Below are 9,760 nucleotides of genomic sequence, written 5' to 3'. Positions count from 1 at the left end.
GATCCTTACATTCTGTGCAACTCGTTAGGTGGTTTATGGTTACTTTCTCAGTTTTATGGCAATGGGTAAGAAAGTTTGAAGCTTTGCGTCCGAACATTTTTGGAAAAGGTTTGGTTCTTTTTTGTATTTCAGCATTTAAAGCTAATTAAAATTTGTTGGTCCTCACTCGGGAAAGGTTTAAATTGTAAAAGATCGACAATGCTGTAAAGGTCTACATTATTGGTTCCAATTATAGCACGCTATAGCTAGAAAAGTTTTGTGATTACGTAATCGACCTGCCACGGGCGTTAATCTGGACTCAACAATTAGCATGCATAGATTCTTAACACCATTATAAGGCTCTTTGTGTAATCATTGTGTGGAAATATGTTCATGTCTACAGTGTCGTTAATCATAAAGCCTTCACACAAAGACTCTCATACAAGAAAAACATATGGCAGGCGTTGCAGATTAATTGGTAAAAAGAGGTCAATTAACGACCAAGGCAGATCGATTACGTAATATCAAGAAACTTTTTCATGATAGCGTGCTATAGTTGGGGTCTATACAGCAGATCTTTAAAAGGTCTGGATCCACAGTACCTTATGGACATGTTCCGTCACACGAATAATATACATAACCTCTCCCTAATTTCCACCACACGAAATCATTTATTCTTTGTGTATGGTAATACCCAGTATCATGAGAAAACATGTTATATGTTGCTGCTAGGAGTGGAATACGTTATCAAAGGAGTGTAAGAATGCCAACTCCGAAAAATACCTTTGCATATTTTATCCATGACTTTAGCTAATTTCCTATGCTCTTAATTTCATTTCATTGATTGTTCCGTGTAGTATTTTATGCTATTGTCAATTTTGTATGTTTTAATTTCCTTTTCATTGTCGTCTTATTGTAAACATTTCTTTACTTTTATTCTACTTGTAGTTTATTGTGTTTCAGGGCCTCGGGGAGATTAGCTTTACATTAACCAATTATACCCTTTTAATGTTAATGACAATACCTCTAGTAAACTTCCAGGATTTAATTAGGTCTTATTTTGCATGTTCGAGGGAGGGGGTTATGATGTTGTATTGCAAGCATAAAAAAGATAAAAACAACACCCCAGAAAGTCAGATGAGTTCTAAGTGATTCCTGGCTACTTTTCACAGGCGAATATTCATGTAACACAGCAGACAAGATTCCAAGTTTTGGGCATTGCTGAAGTTGTATGGTCGATAGGGTTCAGTCTTCCACTCATGTGGACTGGTTAACAGTAAAAAAGCTTTTTCTCTTGACCTCAAATGGACCTTAACCATCAAAGAAAACTATAGGATCCATACACTCACTAAGTTGGATACACATTCCAAATTGTTGTGTCTTCAAAGTTTTTTCAGATTGACCATTTTTTTATATCTCACATGACACTACAGAGAAAAAAGTCTTCATACTTTGACCTCTGTTGACTTTCGACCTTCACAGAAAATGAAAACATTCTTGAAATCACTAAGTTGGATGCACATACAAAAGTATGAGCCCCATCCAACTCACTTTTTGAGTTTGTGGTACACTTCAGACTTTGACCTCAAATATCTACATGCAAAGATTTCATCCAAGCTTTAAGTTTGAAGTTATGTGTTTATAAGGTCCTCTGTTGACCTCACATGACCTTTGACCTCCAATAAAATAATGGGGTACTTGTTAGATCAGCATACCTAATGTGAAGTTCATCCATAATGTTCCAGGTAATAATGTTTGCAAGACAAGACACTAAAGACACATGCAATCACCATTGCAGAGAATTTCCGCAAGGAATGAAAAAATATTGGAATTCCTTGAACTTGGTAGTAACTTTATGTATTTCATTCTCAGCTTGTTACAGCCAGTCTTATGTCATTAACAAATCAATAACCATAAAGAGGTTAAGCCAACCTCTCCAACCCCCCTTCCTGACCTCCCCTCGTCCACCTCACTGTCCGAATTAAAATACAAACTGCACACTTCTGCTAAAAACTCATATTGTCTATGATACTGATTTATGAAGTACAACATTCTTTAACATTAGCCACACTAAACTTACAAACAGGTTGTGCACACTTCATGCCTTTCCCCATTCATCCACTCCTCCCATACAACTTCTACCCTTCTCTGTCTATCCCTTGCCCCCACCCCTGCCCCTTTCTCCTTCCCTGGCCACATCTGTAGTCCAGTACAGTACATGTGGTAACAATCATTCCAAGCTATATAAGATATCACTTCTAATGGAAAGTTTTAATAACCTCATTGTATCTCTAAACAATACTCCATTAAATGGTCAAGAATTGTATTTGAAAAGCTAAACTAAAGAGTTTCCAATAAACAATAAAGTATAAACTTTAACCATCCGGCCAACCTGTTGATCCTACTAAAGATCTTCAGTCCCTGTCACAGGAACCAATTGGTTCTCTTATGAACATCCTCACCATCCTTCTCTTTACACCCTAATCCCTCCTTTTGCAACTTCACCTTTTCTTAATTTAATCCGTTTGAAGAACAAATGCTTAACTTCATCTTCTCATTAAACATGACTTCATCACAGATGGTTTCTACATATATTTGGTTCTGATAATGAATCTGTCGCATTTGGTACTATATGAAGCTTGTGCAAACTCTCCCATCCTCTTTTACTCTCTAGAAATGCTCTCCATCAACTCTGTCTCATTGAATCTTCATTCCTAACAAACTGGGAAATTCCTTGTGGTCCTCTTTGGAAGTTATTCAGTCTCTCCTCTCCCCAAGGTATTCACCGAGAACCATCGATGAGTTTCCTGAAATGTTTGACAGACTCTCTTGGATGTTATGTTCTTGGCACTGAGTCAACCTCTCCTATCCTCTCGACCTCTCCTGGTTACCTCTCTTCTCTTTCGGGATTTGGCTCAGTCTGCTCCATCCTCCCAGCCTTCGTCTTCCTCATCGGGGTCGTGGGGAATCCTGACCTCTTGTTCCTCGTCAAACTGTATCGCCGAGTCGATCGTGAAGAGTAATTCACCCATGGATTCGTCATCTGAAATGTCCAGCGGCAAGAATCGAACCAGGCTGAAATCATCAATCTGGAAGAAAGCACAAAACACCTAACCAAATTTAAAGGCTTTACAGGTAGGAATGATAGTTTTTCTAAGGCAAGATGATGAAGTTTATGTCAGAGAAACAAGTATCAATAATAAAATAATCATAAAAGAAACTTGTTTCCTATTTCTGCTCTTGTTCTCCTTTCATTTGTGAATAAAACAAGTAAGTATAAGTAACATTTGACCTTCAGATATAATGGAAATTCAAATTCTGCAAGCAAACCTGTAGACAGATAAGGTGAGTTATGAGGCTCTCCCTTTAAAGCCTATCTCTTTGACATGTTAGTTTAAACTTCTGTGTTCCAACTTCTTACATCTAGATAGGTGAGCAATGAGACTCCCTTTAAAGCCTGTCTCTTTGACATGTTCGTTTAAACTTCTGTGTTCCAACTTCTTACATCTAGATAAATGTGGTAATTATATGCTGTAAACTCAGTGTTCTTATTTTAAGTATGACATTTTTACAAGTTGTTGTTGCTTTACATTTCAAGGTATTATCAATTTTCACCTGAAAGGACACTTGACCTTCATAAAAAACCAACAAACCCCTGGTCACATCTTACTAACTGGACTACTTAGATAAAACCATTGATTATTTTAAAGTAAAGAAACCTTGAGCCAAATTTAAGTAGGCTGCTTTACACTATAGATGCTTTGTCAAAAGTTTGTGGAAACTTACCAATGTTGCAATTGCCTTATTTAATTTCTGAAACTTTGGTGGAAGATGGTGAATGTCTGCTACAAGTTCATGAGGATTAGGGTCCAAGAACCTACAAGGTAAAATGATAACTCACAGCTGAACAATGGTAAACTTCACATAGAAACACAGGGTACTTTTAATTGAACCAATGGGCAAACAGTTTGTATGTATGTATGTATTTTAGATCCTCCTGGAAGCAGGAACTCGGAAGAAGCCTCACTGGCTTATCAAAGCCGCAAGCTGACCGAGGTCAGTCTCTTAGATTTATATTTTAACGTCAATGATTATGAATTGTCAACAACTCTGTAACTGGACGACATATATTAATCTTGGAGTGTCTCGAACTCAGGACCTTATGATTGAAAGGCACAGGCATTAACCACTGAGCTAACACTCTCTAACAGTAGACCTAAAAGAAAGCAAGTCCTCATAAACCCTGCACAAACCAGTGGCTTCCTTAACTGACTAATATCATCTCTGACAGTAGCCAGGACTAATACAATAATATGCTAGTGAACCAGGGTTAAGATCACTGGCATGTGCAAACAGGGGGTAGGGGCAGGCCCCACATCAGATGTGGAAATGGTTCAGTCGGGGTGATGACCACAATGCCACTTTCATATAAAATCTTTCACATCGGCCCTTTCACAGAAATTCAGCCCCTTACCTTAATCAGTCAGGGAAAATTTTGAATTTGGACAACCCACCTTTGAAATCCTATGCCCCAAGCCACTGGTTAAGTTCAAAGTGGAAACATTTCAGATCAGTATTTTTGAAAGACAGAACACTACAAATACTTACTACTTATGTGGTCCTTTGATTATATCCATTTCAATTTTGCAAATGGATACATTACCTAGGCAACTATTTCTGATTGGCTAAATTTACTTCTCTACTCTCTGTTCTTTTATCATAACAATTATACTCTTTGAAGTGGATAAATTGCCTAACAACATAATAATTGTGATTGGCTACTTACTTCTCTACCAGCTGTTTGTCATGTCCTTTTACCAAATCCATTTTAGACATGACATTAACGTGGGGTATCTCTAAGTTAACCATGGCCGACAATGCAGCTAAAGTTCCTACAGAAGAAAAAAATGGGAAAAAATTATACAAAACTTAAACTCTGAACCTGTTTGTTAGCAAGGTGGAAGAGAGCATGTAATTATAACTCTGAAACATTGACTGCGTCAGTTTCGTCATCAATTAATTGCAAGTACTTTTGGTTCAAAATTATTCTTTCACAACCAAATGCAACACAAATTTGGAAATCAAAAATACCTCAATGTTGTGCTAACCTAGACCTACAAGAAGAGTTAGATTGAGGTTGGGCACACAAATATCAAAGAGTCTGTTTAGTTTGAGTCTGTAGTGGAATGCATAATCCCCCCCTCCTCCCCCCCCTCCCAAAAAAAACTGGTTTTAACTATCACTGCTGTGGAATTGGAGGAACACATGTAGATCTCTCACCAGAGAAATATTTGGCACAATCCACCATGAACTGACTGTCAATGAGAAAGACCCCACAGACCCTGAAATCCCAAGACTGGAGGGTGTCGACGAGTTTCCTCATGACTGGAATGTGTGTGTAGAGCTCTATCTGACCTGAGGGAAGAGAAAAACATGAAATATTAAAATAATAACTGATCAAAAGAGAGATGGTTTTGGGATAACCAGGAAATCAGAAATGGGTGAAGTGGAATTTGGAGTTGGATGGGGTGGGGGGGGGTGGGGATCACTGGGTGTCCTTCACTTCTGTATCAACTTAGCTTTGGATAGCTCAGTTGAAACAGCAAAGGGCTTGTTTTTTCTTACTATGTCAAATTTGATTAAATTCAATACTTACTTCACTCTTTAAAGAATTGTCGATGATTTAAATATTCAGTTATCTGTTCGTGATGGACTTAATTCTGTGTCATGAATTAGACTTAATTACAGAATTATTCACAAAATACTTTCGGATAAAACGTCTCCTTTGATTTCATCAATGCTTGCCCTCTGTTGCAATGTTTGCCCCTTGATTATTATCCTAAACTCACCTGGGCAGTCGAATATGATGTAATCGTTTTCAAAGTCATCTAATTGCTCCTGCAACCACTCAAAATTCTGGCAAAAGTACCTGATTTGGAGAAACAAATGTTAAGTCCAGAGTCATAGGTATTATCAGGAAGCTTGTACATGATGACCTTGATTATAGGAAGGCGATAAGAAACGTCTTCATTTGCAACCACACTTTACAGCAAGTTTTGGAGAGAGTTGGAAAGGGGAATGTGTTTTTATAAATTCTCACAATGCATTTGGTAGTATTACTAGGCCTTTTATGCAGCAAACCTTCTCTCTTATCAAGTTTTAGTTTACTTGGTGTTTTGAACATTGCTGGCAGAACTGAACTATACGCTAAGGATTTACTTCCAGATGCGTACCATTTAAGATACAGTGAGTTTGAAATACAAAAACATGGAGCTGAGCAACCATTTTCAATTTACTTGATAGATTACATTCACATTGCATAGTGTGGAATAGTTGCTTCAATGTGAGAGGAAGGAAATACAATTGAGACCTTTAAAGGTACCACAACTTAACCTAACACTTCTAGTACTTAAAACTTATACTTATGATATCAACAATTGCATAATTTAGAATATTCACGAGAAATAGAAAGTTTGACTCACTCCATACAAAAGACCAGTCCACCATTAGGACCAAACTTTAATTCAGCATCTTCCATGACATCATCAACTTCTATCAAATCACGAATGTCTGTTGATTGAACAACAACATCAACAAGAACAGTAATAACAACAAGAACACATAAAACAGACAATGTACAGTACAACACTAGGGTGATGTTGCTCTGTTCAGTATCAGTGTTGGGCACAAAGTAAAAACAGTTAAACAGTGTAACATCTCATGTCCAGGGGAATAATTTATCCAGTATTGCATCGCATAAATGCCATACAAAGTGGGTAAGTTGCTGTACAAGTGTAAACATGTGTAGCAATTTTCAACACAGGAACTATTGTATTCAATGCAAGAAAAACTTCAAAGACTTCAAAAATGCTACACAAAATTTAAACAGTAAATTATTCCTGAAATCCGACAAGTACTTCTGTTGTGTCATACTTTAAAACAGATATTTTATAACTAGAAAAATCCTGCTTCATTGTGTACATAGTGTATTTCCATACAAATGTTAATAATTTGTCCACAATGTTTTCACCGCATACCAACCAAGTTCTGGTGCACCTTTCTAGTTGTTAAAATTGCACTTCATGTCATGCTTCTAAGCACTTGTATTGACAGTATGAATATCCTGTTGTATTAGGTTAGGAACTGTTCATACTCTCAGAAGGAGGGCCTCAAGCATGATATGAAAGGGCAGCGTAGAGGGATATTATTATTAGAAAATTGGCCCAACTGACTGACTTGCCTATTATACATGTAAGATGCCCCAATCCACTCAGATAATGATACAATCCAACCCTATAGTAACAGAAATAGTATTGTAAGCAGCTCTTGTCCAGTAATTTTTTTTTTCTCTACTTCGATCCCAATTTTCTGATGAACAGATTGTAACTAGACAAAATTTACATGGGAACACAAAGGCAGCATAGGGGAGATTTGATGAATTGTAAACTTGGGCTTGACAACGGACAGACTTGGAACACAAAACACAGAAATAAGAAAATACATGTGCACACTCTGAGGGTCTGGGAGGCTCTGCCTTACTTCTTTATTCAGTCTTCCTAACTAGACTGCTTGTCTAGCTATTTACATAACATAAATGTATTAGAACAATATACCATTGATAAGAGGAATGTAGCATGTACCACACCAACTATAGACCACTGGTCTACTGTAGCTATTAACATAACCTATGCATGAGAACAATATACCATTGATAGAAGGAATGAACTGAAAACAGTACTATGTCCACCTGGTATACATATGTAAACTGACACACATACTGCTCACATAACAGGCCCAGCGCAGCCGCATAAATACTAAGCTATCTCTACAAACTTACCAGCGATTGGATCGTAGTCAAAGACTTCTGCTGCAGGATCTAAGTTCACCACATGACCTGTCCTTCTGACGATCTGTAGATGCTTCACCAGATTACTGCAGTAGGTTGACTAAAATGAAAAACATGCCAGAAAAGGAAAAAAGTCTCAAGTAATAAGTTTGTAAACAACAAATTTGAAGAGTGTTTATACTTTAAATAAAGAAAAGTTATGTAAATGATTAAAGCAAAAGCCTTCCATAGGCTGGGAGACTTGACTGAAGGAGCAGCAAATCGGTTTCCACTGTTCTATCATCATGTTGCCAAATATGTGCCATCAGCTCAAAAAAATTGTTAGAGAGCAAATCTGAATGTTACTACGGTAGGGCGATTTGGCCTCAGTAGCAATGCTGACTATTAACTTCAATCCTTCATGGATATTTGTTAATTTGAAACTAAATTTAGGTCACCAAAATTACAATGCAAAAACTTACTGATGACGTGAAAACATGAAGCAAATGATTATTGATGAGCTAAACCAACAAAGAGTTGGAAATTTATGGCCAACAGGTTTGTCAGGATTATGATTCTGATGGTAGAATTTCATTCCATTGGATCCTAAACATGTACTGATCTTTTAATAATGTCCAGTTCATCTTGCCTTATTTTAATTGAAGGTACAGAGGTACAGAAAAAGTTGGAAATATCAAAAAATTGTTGCCAATATTGGTAAACACTGTCGTGGAAAATAAAAACCAAGCATGAAGTACATGTTGTCATACCTTTCCACAACCTGCAGGTCCCATCACAATCTGTGCAAACTTTGGCATTGTTATATTTCTGCAACAAGAAGGGAAGACATGTGATATTATCACATAAATTACTGATTACTAATCTTCAAAATTAGCATAATATTTTGAAAGCCATTAAATGCTTGACAAGGACTGAGAACATTCAGTGGGGTAGTCTAGTTAAAACCAAATAACTTTAAATACAAATTTGTCATCTTTCTGGATTAGAAACTTTTGTGTGTCACACTCACATGCACAAAACACTACTTATCAAGTTTATAAGTCTACAGCTAGGTCTGTTGCTGGTGCTTAACCCAAAACAAACTCATATATGAGACTTGAATAGGCTTGTGATCATTTGAAGTTGGACCTATAGTGACAGCCTGGGTCTAACCTAATTCCAATATTATTAGGCCTACTATAGGATCCTGTTCAGATTCCTTGTTGATTTTACGTGCACAGATTACTGCAAAATGCGAAAATGTAGTTGCTCTGGTCACAATCTCTGCAAATCAGGAGGGAAATAATCATCCTTGTGCTGATACAAGAAAGATAGTTCTACAAAATGTTCCTGAAATTCCTATCAAAATTTGACAATAAATAAAAGTATAACATTAAGTAAGGCCCAAGTTTACTTACACAGTGTTACAGTAGGATACCCTACTGCTTGTTTGAAGTTAGATATTTAGACAATTAGAGGATGCAACATGTAATACTAATAGAGTTGCTAACTTATGGTTACCTTCAAAATTCTGGAACATATAATGATGAACAATGTGAATATCCGCTCTGAACAAAATTAGTGCAAGGGTTTCCCTGAACAGGTAACCATCTGCTATTTTCCATGACATATGACCTAGGCCTAACGTAATGTCCATGAAAGAATGTGTTTTTTTTTTATCGTGGAAGCGGTACTACATGATATCTCTAACTGTGACACATGATGAAACATCGGCGTATAAATAAATCATATATAATTCGATTCCCCGCGTAACTCGAACCTTTAAAATAATATAAAATACCACGGATCTCGTTCTTATGTCTGCTATTATTGTTTGCCCTTTATGGCTTCTAGAGATCTGTAATCCTGTAATCCAGCAGACCCTTGGTGTCTTCTGCATCGAATTATCATACGACGGGTGACACAGATGATCTTCTGTCGAACGCGAAGCGTACT

The 9,760-nt window shown here is 37.0% G+C and overlaps 1 protein-coding gene across 4 annotated transcripts; it reads right to left on the bottom strand.

Moving 5' to 3' along the window:
• Positions 1-2,494: 2,494 nt before the first annotated feature.
• Positions 2,495-9,742, bottom strand: LOC139980588 (GPN-loop GTPase 3-like). 4 transcript variants are annotated; one of them, XM_071992330.1, is made up of 9 exons: positions 9,606-9,742; positions 8,575-8,632; positions 7,817-7,925; positions 6,462-6,549; positions 5,829-5,908; positions 5,260-5,394; positions 4,766-4,871; positions 3,766-3,856; positions 2,495-3,068 (listed from the first exon to the last, which is right to left on the bottom strand). In XM_071992330.1, the coding sequence occupies exons 2-9, from the start codon at positions 8,620-8,622 to the stop codon at positions 2,895-2,897; spliced, it is 831 nt and encodes a 276-aa protein (XP_071848431.1). In that variant the 5' UTR covers positions 8,623-8,632; positions 9,606-9,742; the 3' UTR covers positions 2,495-2,894. The 4 variants fall into 4 exon arrangements, with proteins under 4 accessions (XP_071848431.1, XP_071848432.1, XP_071848435.1 ...); XM_071992331.1 differs by having other exon boundaries at positions 9,585-9,725; XM_071992334.1 differs by lacking the exon at positions 9,606-9,742 and adding an exon at positions 9,326-9,531.
• Between the last annotated feature and the right edge of the window lie 18 nt (positions 9,743-9,760).

Source organism: Apostichopus japonicus, chromosome 15 (assembly GCF_037975245.1).
Source record: "Apostichopus japonicus isolate 1M-3 chromosome 15, ASM3797524v1, whole genome shotgun sequence".
NCBI classification, from domain to species: Eukaryota; Metazoa; Echinodermata; class Holothuroidea; order Aspidochirotida; family Stichopodidae; genus Apostichopus; species Apostichopus japonicus.
This window is presented reverse-complemented; position numbering and strand designations above follow the sequence as displayed.

Coding starts and splice junctions, on each gene's coding strand:
- LOC139980588 (XM_071992330.1), bottom strand. CDS start 8,622: ATGCCAAAGTTTGCACAGATTGTGATGGGACCTGCAGGTTGTGGAAAG. Junction 3,857..4,765: donor GACAAACAGCTGGTAGAGAA/GTAAGTAGCCAA, acceptor TTTACCTTGTAG/GTTCTTGGACCCTAATCCTC. Junction 3,069..3,765: donor ATAAGGCAATTGCAACATTG/GTAAGTTTCCAC, acceptor GCTTTCTTCCAG/ATTGATGATTTCAGCCTGGT.